Source organism: Monodon monoceros, unplaced genomic scaffold (genome assembly GCF_005190385.1).
Source record: "Monodon monoceros isolate NGI ecotype Baffin Bay Population unplaced genomic scaffold, NGI_Narwhal_1 Super_Scaffold_12, whole genome shotgun sequence".
Taxonomy (NCBI): Eukaryota; Metazoa; Chordata; class Mammalia; order Artiodactyla; family Monodontidae; genus Monodon; species Monodon monoceros.
In genome coordinates, this window is record NW_021703768.1 from 43,299,055 (window position 1) to 43,314,855 (window position 15,801).

Genomic DNA, 15,801 nt, shown 5'->3' on the forward strand with positions numbered 1-15,801 from the left:
AACTATGGCCCATGGGGGAAATCTAGACCACTGTCTATTTTTGTAAATAAAAGGTGAAAACAAAAAAACACTCCCATTTACCACTGCAACAAAAAGAATAAAATAGCTAGGAATAAACCTACCTAAGGAGACAAAAGACCTGTATGCAGAAAATTATAAGACATTGATGAAAGAAATTAAAGATGATAAAAATAGATGGAGAGATATACCATGTTCTTGGATTGGAAGAATCAACATTGTGAAAATGACTCTACTACCCAAATCAATCTACAGATTCAATGCAATCCCCATCAAACTACCACTGGCATTTTTCACAGAACTAGAACAAAAATTTCACAATTTGTATGGAAACACAAAAGACCCCGAATAGCCAAAGCAATCTTGAGAATGAAAAACGGAGCTGGAGGAATCAGGCACCCTGACTTCAGACTACACTACAAAGCTACAGTAATCAAGACAGTATGGTACTGGCACAAAAACAGAAAGACAGATCAGTGGAACAGTAGAGGAAGCCCAGAGATAAACCCACACACATATGGTCACCTTATCTTTGATAAAGGTGGCAGGAATGTACAGTGGAGAAAGGACAGCCTCTTCAATAAGTGGTGCTGGGAAAACTGGACAGGTGCATGTAAAAGTATGAGATTAGAACACTCCCTAACACCATACAGAAAAATAAGCTCAAAATGGATTAAAGACCTAAATGTAAGGCCAGAAACAATCAAACTCTTAGAGGAAAACATAGGCGGAACACTCTATGACATAAATCACAGCAAGATCCTCTTTGACCCACCTCCTAGAGAAATGGAAATAAGAACAAAAATAAACAAATGGGACGTAATGAAACTTAAAAGCTTTTGCACAGCAAAGGAAACCATAAAGAAGACCAAAAGACAACCCTCAGAATGGGAGAAAATATTTGTAAATGAAGCAACTGACAAAGGATTAATCTCCAAATTTACAAGCAGCTGATGCAGCTCAATAACAAAAAAACAAACATTTCTCCAAAGAAGGTATACAGATTGCCAACAAACACATGAAAGAATGCTCAACATCATTAATCATTAGAGAAATGCAAATCAAAACTACAATGAGATATCATCTCCCACCGGTCAGAATGGCCATCATCAAAAAATCTACAAACAGTAAATGCTGGAGAGGGTGTGGAGAAAAGGGAACACTCTTGCAGTGCTCGTGGGAATGTGAATTGGTACAGTCACTATGGAGAACAGTATGGAGGTTCCTTAAAAAACTACAAACAGAACTACCATATGACCCAGCAATCCCACTACTGGGCATATACCCTGAGAAAACCAAAATTGAAAAGGAGTCACGTACCAAAATGTTCATTGCAGCTCTATTTACAATAGCCCAGAGATGGAAACAACCTAAGTGTCCATCATTGGATGAATGGATAAAGAAGATGTGGCACATATATACAATGGAATATTACTCAGCCATAAAAAGAAACGAAATTGAGCTATTTGTAATGAGGTGGATAGACCTAGAGTCTGTCATACAGAGTGAAGTAAGTCAGAAAGAGAAAGACAAATCCCATATGCTAACATATATATGGAATTTAAGGAAAAAAAAATGTCATGAAGAACCTAGGGGTAAGACAGGAATAAAGACACAGACCTACTAGAGAATGGACTTGAGGATATGGGGAGGGGGAAGGGTAAGCTGTGACAAAGCGAGAGAGAGGCATGGACATATATACACTACCAAACGTAAGGTAGATAGCTAGTGGGAAGCAGCCGCATAGCACAGGGAGATCAGCTCGGTGCTTTGTGACCACCTGGAGGGGTGGGATAGGGAGGGTGGGAGGGAGGGAGACACAAGAGGGAAGAGATATGGGAACATATGTATTTGTATAACTGATTCACTTTGTTATAAAGCAGAAACTAACACACCATTGTAAAGCAATTATACTCCAATAAAGATGTAAAAAAATAATAATAAAACATTAAAAAAATAAAAATAAAGTATACAGGAGGATAAAAAAAACAAAAATAACCAAAAGTATATTCTTGACTAGGGCAAAACTATTGTCTACTATTATTCAGAAATTTTTTAAAAATCTGAGAGGTGTGTTCATTAATATTAAAACCAGATAACATGGTATCAACAATAAAGGAAAATCTCAACCAAAATTGTAAAAAAAAAAAAAAAAAAAAAAATTTTCTTGCAACACAGTCACCGCCCACTTGTTTACATATTATCGTTACTTTCATGCCACAATAGCAGAGCTGGGTCATTGTAACTAGATGGCCCACAAGGCCTAAAATATTTACCACCTGAACCTTTACGGAAAAGTTTGCAGACCACTGTTTTGTGGTTTAAATTTAAAAATTAATATCTGGTAACAAACTCAAATCCTCAGGTAATTACTCACATTGTTTTCTTGGTTCTTGTTGTTCTTCAAGAGGGTGATAATACAATTATGAATAAAGAAAGCAAGGGTAAGCACGCCAGTCAGCTGTGGAAACTGAAATCTTATCTCTAGGAGAAAAAGGGGGGGAAAAAACACATTAAAACTGACAGTTGGAAAATGAATATTAGTAGTTTAAAGTTGATTACTAAAAATCAGTTGTCTCTGTTTTGTCCAGGGAATAAGAATATTAAAATGTCTTTACAAAGTTCCTCAAGGCTAACATTATACTAACAAATACTTGAAAAGGGAAAGAAAAGGAATCAAGAAATGACTACTCTGTAAAGGTACTTTATATCAGTTATTTCTGTTTGAGGTCATACAACTAGTATGTGGCAGGGCAAGATCAAATACAGGGTCTGTCTGATTAGAAAATGGGCAGAACACCATGGAGAAAAGTACGGAGGTCCCTTAAAAAACTAAAAATTGAACTACCATACGATCCAGCAATCCCACTACTGGGCATATACCCTGAGAACACCATAATTCAAAAAGAGTCATGGGGGGCGTCCCTGGTGGCGCAGTGGTTGAGAGCCCGCCTGCCGATGCAGGGGACACGGGTTCGTGCCCTGGGTCTGGGAGGATCCCATATGCCACGGGGCGGCTGGCCCGTGAGCCATGGCTGCTGGGCCTGCGCGTCCGGAGCCTGTGCTCCACAACAGGAGAGGCCACAGCAGTGAGAGGCCCGCGTACCGCAAAAAAAAAAAAAAAAAAGTCATGTACCACAATGTTCATTGCAGCTCTATTTACAATAGCCAGGACATGGAAGCAACCTAAGTGTCCATCGACAGATGAATGAATAAAGAAGAAGTGGCACATATATACAATGGAATATTAGCCATAAAAAGAAACGAAATTGAGTTATTTGCAGGGAGGTGGATGGACCTAGAGTCTGTCATACAGAGTGAAGTAAGTCAGAAAGAGAAAAACAAATACCGTATGCTAACACATATGTATGGAATCTAAAAAAAAGAAAAAAAAAAGTGGTTCTGAAGAACCTAGAGGCAGGACCAGAATAAAGACGCAGACGTAGAGAATGGACTTGAGGACACGGGAGTGGGAAGGGTAAGCTGGGATGAAGTGAGAGAGTGGCATGGACATATATACACTACCAAATGTAAAACAGACAGCTAGTGGGAAGCAGCCAGATAGCACCAGGAGATAAGCTTGGTGCTTTGTGACCACCTAGAGGGGTGGGATTTGGAGGGTGGAAGGGAGATGCAAAAGGGAGGAGATATGGGGATATATGTATATGTATAGCTGACTCACTTTGTTATAAAGCAGAAACTAACAAACCATTGTAAAGCAATTATACTCTAATAAAGATGTTAAAAAAACTAAAAAAAAATGGGCAGAAGACCTGAATATACATTTTTCCAAAGATACACAGATGGCCAACAGGCACATGAAAAGATGATCCACATTGGTAATCATCAGAAAAGTGCAAATCAAAACCACAATGAGATACCACCTCACATCTCACACAAAATAGCTATCATCAAAAAATCTATAAATAACAAATGTTGGTGAGGATGTGGAGAAAAGAGAACCCTAGTACACTGTTGGTGGGAATGTAAATTTGTGCAGTCAATGGAAAACTAAAAATTAGAACTACCATATGATCCAGCAATTCTACTGCTGGGTATTTATCTGCAGAAAATGAAAACACTAATTTGAAAAGATAATGCACCCCAATGTTCATAGCAGCATTATTTACAATAGCTAAGATATAGAAACAATCTAAGTGTCCCTCCACAGATGAATGGATAAAGACGGTATGGTATATATACGTATAATGGAACATTACTCAGCCATAAAAAAAGAATGAAATTCTGCCATTTGAAGCAACGTGGATGAACCTAGAGAGTATTATGCTTAGTGAAATAAGTCAGAGAAAGACAAATAGTATATGTTATCACTTATACATGGACTCTAAAAGATAAAACGAAAAAATAGAACAAAACAGAAACAGACTCACAGATATAAAAAACAAACTAGTGGTGAAACAGTGGGTAGAAGAAAGGCAGGAAGGGCTAGATTGGGGTATGGGATTGAGAGATACAAAGTACTATGTATAAAATAAATAAGCAATGAGGATACATTGTACAGCACAGGGAAATATAATCATTATTTTGTAATGGAGTACAAATATATTGAATCACTACACTGTACACCTGAAACTAATATTGTAAATCAACTCTACCTCAATAAAAAAAAATTCAGGTGTCTGACTGAATTTGTCTGACTCTGAAGTCCTTCCTCTTCTATTACTTGAATTTGCCAGAAAAATACTTAGAAAAGTCATCAGGGAAGGGAGAATTTGTCATTTAACATTCTTCAATGGCTAATCTAAAATGCATTGCTTAAAAATACTGGAAATAATTTAAATGTCTACATAGAGGGGAATGGCTAAACTATGATGCAGTTGCTCAGTGGTACATATTATGCAAGAATTATGTTCCAGAGAAAGATTTTATGCTACAGCAAATGTTCGTAAGTCAAATAGCATGTATAATACAATTTTATTTTTATTTTAATAAGTGTGTGTATGTGAAAAAAAAAAAAAAGACTGCAGAGATAGCCACAAAGTCTAAATAGTGGTTATCTCTGGTTAATGGAATTTATTGTAAATTAATCACTTACCTATATTCTCTAAATTTTCTACAATAAACATAGTTACTTTCAAATAAGAATAATAAAATAACATTTTAAAAGCACTGCCAATTTTTGTCTTTAAGGTTTGCTAATATAAAAATGAAAAAATTTCTTTTCTGTAGAAAAAGATCATGATTTACTCAGAAACAGTGCTGCATCTAGGCAAAGGAGGTGGCAAAGTGGAGGACAACTCATCACAAGTGATTCCTTAGTGTAAAAAGTAGAAATAAAAAAAAAAAAGCCCCCTGGCTTTTTACCATATTTTAGGAAAGGAAGCGAGAACAACTAAGAATCAAGCAGTAGCTCTAAAAGAAATCAGGAAGTAAGATAAAAAAAATATTACATACTTTTGTTTTATATCAAGTTTTTTGTCTGCTAGCTTTCATCTGAATTTTTATCTGTGGAAGCAATTCAAAATGTATTTTTCTTAGGAAAAGTCTCTCCTTCTGTCTATAATCTTTTAAAATTTTACATGTCAGCAACAAAGTAAAATGTGGGGGCAATTTCCACTTCTGTTTTTTAAAAAACTCTTAAATTGGGAATAGAAGCATACTTTTTTTTTTTTGACATTCTGCACAAAGGGTCTTTTTTTTATCATGTGTTACATAGGCAAAATTATTTAAATCAATAAATCTTTAAGGAATTTCGCATGTTCTGATTCTTTCCACGGCCAATCACATTAGTTCCTCCAAAGTCATAATCTTCAAGATAAGATAGCCCTTTCACTTCCCTGGTGGTGCAGTGGTTGAGAGTCCGCCTGCCGATGCAGGGGACGCGGGTTCGTGCCCCAGTCCGGGAGGATCCCACATGCCGTGGAGCGGCTGGGCCCGTGAGCCATGGCCGCTGAGCCTGCGTGTCCGGAGCCTGTGCTCCGCAACGGGAGAGGCCACAACAGTGAGAGGCCCGCGTACCGAAGAGTTTGACTGTTAGGTTTTTCAATTTATTTAGCAGCTCTGTCTTGTAGTTCTTTCCCACTGATCTAATACATAGTTCTATGAGTAAAGGAAACCACATAGTTACTCTATGAAGTGCTTCCAATGATATAGGTTTATAGAAAAAACCCCATCGGGATAGACCTCAACAGAAGGATACTTTCTCAACAAGAAAAAGAATGATCACTTTAGATCAACAGTTAGCATTATATTTATATAATTATATAGAGCCCCGAATTTTGGGGAAGATGATAAAATTATTATTTATACATGACAGGCCTAACTCAAGAAATAAGAAAAATCTCAAATAAATGGTCTAATTTTACACTTAAAGAAACGAGAAAAAGAAGAACAAATGAATCCCAAAGTTAATAGAAGGAAGAGAAATAAAGATCAGAGTGGAAATAAATGAAATAGAGACTAAAAAGACAATAGAAAAGATCAATGAAACTAAGAGCTGGCTTTTTTTGAAAGATAAAACAGACAAACCTTTAGTTAGATTAACCAAGAAAAAAAGAGAGGACTAAAATAAATAAAACTATAAATGAAAGAGGAGACACCACAACTGATACAATAGAAATATTACAAAGGATCGTGAGGCTACTGTGAACAATTATATGCCAACAAATTGGACAATCTAGAAGAGCTGGATAAATTCCTAGAAACATACAACCTACCAAGACTGAATCATGAAAAAACAGAAAATCTGAACAGACCAGAGATTGAATCAGTAATCAAAAACCTCCCAACAAACAAAAGTCCAGGACCAGATGGCTTCACTGTGAATTCCACCAAACATTCAAGAATTAATACCAATCCTTCTCAAACTCTTCCAAAATGTGAAAGAGGAATGAACACTTCCAAACTCATTTTACAAAGCCAGAATTACTCTGATACCAAACCCAGACAAAGACACACAAGAAAAGAAAATTATAGGCCAATGTCCCTGATGACCACAGATACAAAAATTCTCAACAAAGTATCAGCAACCCAAATTAAACAATACATTAGGACTCTCCTGGTGGCACAGTGGTTAAGAATCCACCTGCCAAAGCAGCGGACACAGGTCCAAGCTCTGGCCCGGGAAGACCCCACATGCCGCAGAGAAACTAAGCCCATGCGCCACCACTACTGAGCCTGCGCTCTAGAGCCCGCCAGCCACAACTACTGAAGCCTGCGCGCCTAGAGCCCGTGCTCTGCAACAAGAGAAGCCACCTCAGTGAGAAGTCCGCACACCACAACGAAGAGTAGCTCCTGCTCACCACAACTAGAGAAAGCCTGTGCACAGCAACAAAGACCCAACGCAGCCAAAAATAAATAAATAAAATAAATAAATTTTAAAAATACATTAAAAGGATTACGCACCATTATCAAGTGAGATTTATTCCAGGGATGCAAGTATGGTTCAACGTGTACAAATCAATCAATGTGATACACCATATTAACAAAATGAAGAATAAAAATCATATGATCATCTCAATGATGCAGAAAAAGCATTTTACAGTATTCAACATCAATTTATAATAAAAACTCTCAACAAACTGGGTATGGAGGGAATGTATCTCAACATAATAAAGGCCATATATGACAAACCCAGAGCTAACATCATATTCAATGGTGAAAAGCTGAAAACTTTTCCTCCAAGATCAGGAACAAGACAAGGATGCCCACTCTTGCCATTTTTATTCAACATAGTATTGTCCTAGCCAGAGCAATTAGGCAAGAAAAGAAATAAAAGCCATCCAAATTTGAAAGGAAGAAATAAAACTGCCTCTATCCATGGAGGATATAATACTATATATGGAAAACCCTAAGGATGCCACCAAAAAACTGTTAGAACTAATAGTCAAATTCAGAAAACTTGTGGGGTACAATTTCAACATACAAAAACCTGTTGGTGTTTCTATACACTAATAACAAACTATGAGAAAGAGAAATTAAGGAAACAATCCCATTACAGTTGCATCAAAAAGAATAAAATACCTAGAAATAAATTTAACCAAGGAGTTGAAAGACCTATAAACTAAAATTTATAAGACAATGATGAAAGAAAGTCACAAATGGAAAGTTATTCCATGCTCATGAATTGGAAGCATCAATATTGTTAAAATGTCCATACTACCCAAAGCAATCTGTAGGTTCAATGCAATCCGTATCAAAATTCCAAGGCATTTTTCACAGAAATAGAACAAACATTCCTAAAATGTGTATTGAAACATAAAAGACCCCAAACAGCCAAAGCAATCTTGGGAAAGAAGTACAAAGCTGGAGGCATCATACTTCCTGATTTTAAATTCTAATACAAGATATAGTAATCAAAACAGTATGGTACTGGCAAAGAACAGACATATAGATCAATGGAACAGAGTGCCCAGAAATAAACCCACACATATACAGTCAATTAATTTATGACAAAGGAGTCAAGAATACACAATGGGGAAGGGACAGTTTCTTCAATAAATGGTGTTGGAAAAACTGGGAGACACATGCAAAAGAATGAAACTGGGCCCCTATCTTAAACCATATACAAAAATCAACTCTAAATGGATTAAAGGCTTGAATGTAAGACCTGAAACCATAAAACTCCTAGAAGGAAATGGGGGGCAGGGGGAGGGTAAGCTCCTTGACATTGGTCTTGGCAGCGATTTTTTGATTTGACACCAAAGCAAAGGCAACAAAAGCAAAAATAAACAAATGGGACTACATCAAACTAAAAGGTTTCTGCACAGTAAAGGAAACCATTAATGAAATGAACAGGCAACCTACAAAATGGGAGAAATGTTTGCAAATCATATATTGGATAAGGAGTTAATAACCAAAATATATAAACAACTCATATAACTCAATAGCAAGAAAACAAACAATTCAATTAAAAAATGGGGGCTTCCCTGGTGGCGCAGTGGTTGAGAGTCTGCCTGCCGATGCAGGGGACATGGGTTCGTGCCCCGGTCTGGGAAGATCCCACATGCCGTGGAGTGGCTAGGCCCGCGAGCCCTGGCCGCTGAACCTGCATGTCCAGAGCCTGTGCTCCACAACGGGAGAGGCCACAACAGTGAGAGGCCTGCGTACCGCAAAAAAAAAAAAAAAAAAAAAAAAGGGCAGAGGACTAAATACGGGCATACCTTGGAGATATTTTGGGTTTGGTTACAGACCACTGCAATAAAGTGAATATTACAATAAAGGAAGTCACATGAATTTTTTGGTTTCCCAGTGCATATAAAAGTTACATTTACAATATATTTAGTATATTAAGTGTGCAATAGCATTATGTCTAAAAAAATACATACCTTAATTAAAAATACTTTATTGCTAAAAATGTCAAAAATCATAGATCACCATAAAAATATAATAATAATGAAAAAGTTTGAAAATTGTGAGAACTTCTCAAATGTGACACAGAGATATGAAGTGAGCAAATGCTATTGGAAAAATGGTGCTGAAAGACTTGCTAAATGCAGGGTTGCCACAAACCTTCAATTTGCAAGAAAACGCAATATCTGCGAAGTGCAATAAAATGAGGTATGCCTATAGGCTGTTATCCAAAGAAGACATACAAATGGCCAACAGGTACATGTAAAGGTGATCAATATCACTAATTATCAGGGGAGCACAAATCAAAAACAATGATAGTGCTTGCTTTGGCAGCACATATACTAAAATTGGAACAATACAGGGGCTTCCCCAGTGGCGCAGTGGTTAAGAATCCGCCTGCCAATGCAGGGGACAGGGGTTCAATCCCTGGTCCGGGAAGATCCCACATGCCGCAGAGCAGCTAAGCCCGTGTGCCACAACCACTGAGCCTGCGTTCTAGAGCCCGTGAGCCACAACTACTGAGCCTGCATGCTGCAACTACTGAAGCCTGCGTGCCTAGAGCCTGTGCTCCACAACGAGAAGCAACTGCAATGAGAAGCCTGCGCACTGCAACGAAGAGTAGCCCCCACTCGCTCCAACTAGAGAAAGCCCGAGCGCAGCAACAAAGACCCAACACAGCCAAAAAAAAAGAAAAAGAAAAAGAAAACTGGAACAATACAGAAAATATTAGCATGGCCCCTGCACAGGATGACACACAATTCGTGAAGCATTCCATATTTTTTCAGTATCCTGTAATAAGCCATAATGGAAAAGAATATGAAAAAGAATAAATATGTGCGTGTGTGTGTGTAACTGAATCACTTTACTATATACCAGAAATTAACACAGCACTGTAAATCAACTATACTACAATAAAAAATTAAAAACAAAAACAAAACACAATGATATATCACACCTGTTAGAATGGCTATCATCAAAAAGATAAGAGATAACAAGTGTTCTTAAAGATGTGGAGAAAAGGGAACCGTGGTATATTGTTGGTGGGAACGGAAATTGGTGCAGCCACTATGGAGAATGGGATGGTGGTTGCTCAAAAATTTTTAAATAGAACTACCATATGACCCAGAAATTGCACTTCTGGGTATATATCCAAAGGACTATCTTGAAGAGACATCTGCATTATGTTCACAGCAGCATTATTTACAATAGCCAGGATATATAAACAACCTATAAGTCCATCAACAGATGAATGGATTAAGATGTGGTAAATATATACAATGAAATATTATTCAGCCATGAGAAAGAAGGAAATCTTGCCATTTGTGACATGGATGGACCTTGAGGCCATTATGCTAAGTGAAATAAGTCAGACAGAAAAAGACAAATAGTGTATGATATCATTTATATGTGGAATTTAAAAAAGCTAAATTCATAGAAACAGAAACCAGAATCCTGGTTATCAGAGGCTGGGGAGGTAGGGCAAATGGGGATATATTGGTCAAAGAGTACAAACTTCCAGTTATAAAATGAATAAGTTCTGGAGATCCAATGTATAGCATCATGATTATAGTTAATAATACTGCATTACTTGAAAGTTGCTAAGAAAGTAAATCTTAAATGTTCTCACCACAAAAAACAAATGGAAATTATGTGATGGAGATGTTATCTAGTGCTATGGTGGTAATCGTTTTGCAATATATAAGTGCATCAAATAAACATGTTGTACACCTTAAACTTACACAGTGTTATATGTTAATTATATCTCAGTAAAGCTGGGGAAAAAAGAGTTCAAAGTAAGGGAGCTGGAAAGAAAATTTTATATAAATAAATAAATATATATATGAAATCAACATCTTTCTTATATACCTATAATTGGTTAGAAGATATAAAGAGAAATTAAAGAAGTCCATTCACAATAATAAAACAAGCATACATATAATACCTTTAACATATTTAACACACTGTTAAAGGTATTCCCAGGCCATAACTAGGAATAACATTAATAACATGACAAATTTATATTAAAATATTATAAAACTTCACTGTGGCAGCCATGTAAATGTACTACTCCGATATCCAAGTGAGAACCTGATGCAAGGCATGCAGTGAGCTGATAAACTCCAGCTGCAGCCTCTTTGGGCTGCGCTGTGCTGACCTAATCAAGAAGTCACATTTTCCCTGGGCAGCTCCTAGTCAACGACTGAGCAGAGCAGAGTACTTGGGCCTGACCACTTTTGCCTAACCCTAGACTCCTCTGCAGGCAATCTTTGACAGAGCTTCACATTGGGCTGGCTAAGACTTTCTTAATCTATTCCTACCCAATCCTCCTTCTTTCCTTTTCTCCTTTTGTAGATTTGAGCTACAATATGGTCTGATGTAGCTACCTACTCCTGCTTGCCCTCCTCTTTCACAAATGCTCCCCTGCAAAATTTCTTATACTTCTAACCCCATTTTGATGGCTGCTTACTGATATTGGAAGTTGTTTAAGAAAGCAGACAGTGAGATGGGATTTGGGCATGGGATCAGTCATCACCCATCTCTGAATTACCATGTCAGCAATGCTTTAGTGATATCCCAAGGTTCTAACAGTGTTTTCACTGTCATTGCTTTTCTACAGATTCTATTGATTCAAAGAGGCTACAGCACCTCTGACCTCAACTTACCTTTTACGAGGGTGGTATCTGACTGCAGCAGCTCCATTATGAATCCTATTTTTAGGCAGGGAGTTACAGGACTACTCTTTCTCTACTCTATTAACCTAGGGACACAGAAGCCTAACTCTTAGTTCAGCCAATCCCAAATAAGGGAGAAGGAGGGTCTCATAGCCAACCAGAGAGTTATTTCTAGCTTAAAATAGAAGACTCTTCATGATCTAGCCTTTGCCTCTTTATCCCTGTCTCCTATTACTTCACCAATAAGTATTCTTTCACTTCAGCCATCCAAATTCTTGTAATTTCCTAAATGGGTCATGGTATCTCAGGCCTTAACTGTTTCTTAAACATATTGATCCCTTGACCTGGCATAAACCCATTCCTCCAATTCTTCATTTAAAGAACTCCTTTTGGCCTTAAAATACTCTTATTTAGAACACTTCTCTGATTCTTAATTCTCATTTACATGCAATTCCTCTATACTACTATGTCTCTTGTGTATCTTCATACTGTGATCATTAATTCACAAAGCAGTCTTACAGCTCAACTGCAAGCTCCCGAACGGCAGTGGGCCATGTCTTTTTGGACAATGCATGACATAATCACAGGCATTCATTTATTTTCATAATAAAGGACTCTTGGCCACGAAAGTGGTCAACATTCTACTTTAAATGGCTCTTCAGAATGATTTTGCTTTTTGCTAAGATTTACACGTTTTCAATAAGCTCTTTTCAATTCAGCTGATCTTTCCTGTCTTCTGGAGCACTCAACGTCTATTACTTCTAAGATGCCTCGTGAAGCAACTTGTTAGTTGATTCTTCTGTAATTAAGGCAGGTGATACCACTGTTGTTTCTAACTTGTCAAATTAGAGTGAGTGAATATCCAGCTTTTTCCAATTAACCAACAAAAACTCTGAGTAAATTTCTTGAAAAACCTAAGATTATCTTTAACAGCTCTACTGAGATATAATTTACATATCTTTCACCCGTTTAAAGTGTACAGTTAAAAGTTTTTAGAATATTCCCAGAGTTGTACAACCATCACCACAATACCTTACTCCTTTCTATTGCCAAATAATATTCCATTGTACGGATATACCACATTTATTTATCCATTCATCAGTGATAGCTATTTGGATTGTTTCCACCCTTTGACAACTATGAATATTGCTGCTATGAACATCTGTGTACAAGTTTTTGTATGAAAAATATGTCTTTTAAAGAACCCAGACATTTATACCATGATCAATGTGTAGTAAATTAAAGAAGACAGATTCCTTCACAAAGTGGTTTTAAAGAAGCCCCAAACCTCCAATCATTCTCAAACTGCCTACTTTATTCCTCTGAGAAGTCATATTAAGAAAGGAAGTAAGCAGAGGGGGAGAAGATAATTGAATACATAAGACAGGTACTTAGAAAGTAAAAAGAACTCCTATAAATCAATATGAAAAAAATAGAAAATGGGCAAAAGACTTGAAAAGGCACTTGACAAAAGAGGAAATCCAAATTGGCAATGAACATATAAAAAGGTGTTAACTTCATTAGCCACCAGGGAAATGCAAATTAAAAGCACAATACCACTACACACCCACCAGCAAGGCTAGATGAAAAAGAAAACAGAAGTGTTGATTGATGAAGACATGGAACGACTAGAACACTCCAACACTGCTGGTATGGACGTAAATTGTACAACCATTTTGGAAAGCTGACTGGCAATATCTGCAAAAGTAGAATATATGCATATACCCTTTGACCTACCAATTCCACTCCTAGGTTTATACTCAAGAGAAAGCAGGCATGTATGTTCACCAAAAGATATGTAAGAGAATGAAGAGTGCTACAATAAACATAATGGTCGCAAACTGGAGACTACTCAAACGTCCCTTAATAGGAAAAAGATAAATTGTGGTATAGTTATAAAATGAAATACTAATGAGAAGGAATAAAATACACACAACAATATGGCTCAATATCACAATATAATGCTGATTGGAAGAAGCCAGACACAAAAGAATACATACTGTATATTCCAATTACAGTCAGTCGAAAAACAGACAAAATTAATCTTTGGGATTAGAAGTTAGAACAGGTGGTTATCTCTGCAGGGAGACAGCAATTGGTAGGGAGAATGAGAGGGACTTCTGGGGTGCTAGTAATTTCTGGTTTTGATCTGGGTGCTGGTTATCTGGTTTGTTCAGTTTGTGAAAATTTTGTGAGACGTTACTTTCTGAAAATACCTTTATTGTACTCTTAACAGTTGAATGAGAGTATGGTGGGATTTAGAATTTTAAGTTAAAATAATTTATTCTGAGACCTCTGATGATACTACTATTGTCTTCTAACTTTCAGAGTTGTTGTTAAAACGGCTGATACTATTCTGATTCCAGACCTTTTGTACAGACTTGTTCTTTGTCCCTGAAAGCTCTTCTCTTTATCCCTGGTGTTGTAAAATTTCATAATGAGCTTTGGTGTGGGTCTTATTCACAATGCTGGGCATTTTGGGCCCTTACATCTAGAAACACATGCTCTTCAGTTCTGGGGAAATTTCTTAAATTATTTCTTTGATAATTTCCTCACCTTCATTTCCTTTCTTCTCTATGAAACTATTTTTAGCTGGATATTGGGCCACCTGAATTAATTATCTATTTTCTCATCTTTTCTGTCCTATTTTTTTCCTTCCTCTCTCCCTCCCTCTTTCTCTCCCTCCCTTCCTTCCTTCTTTCTTTCTAACCATCCATCCATCTGTCCATCCATCCACCCATCCGTAATCTCTAGTCTTTTGGGGAAGTTAGCTTTATCTTCCAAATTTTCTTTGAATTCTTAATTTCTATTACATATTTTATTTCCAAGATCAACTCCCCATTTTTCCTTCCTTGCTTGGCATCCAAATATTGTTTCATGGATATCACTGTCTTTTGTTACTTTGAGGATGTAATTTTTTGGAATTTTGCTTTTGTTCCTTCTTATTATTTTCCCCTTTAAATTCCCTTTTTATCTTTCTTTTTTTTTAATATTTATTTATTTATTTGGTTGTGCCGGGTCTTCGTTGCAGCAGGCAGGCTCATTAGTTGTGGCATGCGAACTCTTGGTTGCGGCATGCATGTGGGATCTAGTTTCCTGACCAGGGATAGAACCCGGAACCCCTGCATTGGGAGCATGGAGTCTTAACCACTGCACCACCAGGGAGGTCCCCTTTTTTATCTTTCTTGTTTTATTTTTATGTAAGAGGTTTTCCACAAATATCTAGTGCTCTTTGTATGTTTGTTTATATTTAAAAGTGAAGCACTAAAAAAATGCATACTTAGTGGACATCTAAATGGTCTGATACAAGCAAGGTACCTGCCATTTCTTTGGTAGAACCCGAATATCTGAGACTCTAGGTCTTTCCTCTTAGGCTTAGTTTCTCCTGAGAAGAATCCTCTATTACCCTATTCTATCAGCATTTTGGGAACCAAGGAATAAAGAAAAGAGAATTGGAGGGGTAGATGGTGGGGTATGGCCTCACCATTCAGCACATATGCTTTCACTTAACCTGTTTTCAGACTAGAGGCTTATTCCTACCCTTTTGCTGTATCTGGCAAACCCGAGTCCAGAGAGTATCTGATTTAGTTTCTTCCATCTCTTGCTAGGTTGAAGAGGGAAAGGGGATGGATTATAGCTAATTATTCCTGATATAAACCTTCAAAGAATTCTCCCATTTTAAGCCCTTCTCCTTACCCTTGCTTTCAGAGTTAACCAGTTTTCTCCAAACACTCAGGCTTTCAAGAACTGTGTAGTTCAAACTGGCCTCCTCTCTACAGGTACTTACATTTCAGCTTTC

At 37.2% G+C, this 15,801-nt stretch overlaps 1 protein-coding gene, 1 non-coding gene and 1 pseudogene across 18 annotated transcripts in view; 1 reads left to right on the forward strand and 2 right to left on the reverse strand.

Moving 5' to 3' along the window:
• Nucleotides 1-15,801, reverse strand: part of SLC38A9 (solute carrier family 38 member 9) — a 114,033-nt gene that overhangs the window by 31,964 nt on the left and 66,268 nt on the right. For all 17 annotated transcript variants that reach the window (XR_003792579.1, XR_003792575.1, XR_003792577.1 and 14 more), the window contains one exon: nucleotides 2,396-2,502. Coding sequence is in view for 9 of the 17 variants with exons in the window: in XM_029215930.1 (XP_029071763.1) it covers nucleotides 2,396-2,502 (107 nt within the window). In the remaining 8 variants the exon portion in view is untranslated. The remainder of the gene's footprint in view (nucleotides 1-2,395; nucleotides 2,503-15,801) is intronic.
• Nucleotides 6,038-6,168, reverse strand: LOC114893513. Its single transcript, XR_003792931.1, has one exon. It is a non-coding gene; the product is annotated as a small nucleolar RNA SNORA18 (small nucleolar RNA).
• On the forward strand, nucleotides 10,027-10,111 carry LOC114893484 (annotated as a pseudogene).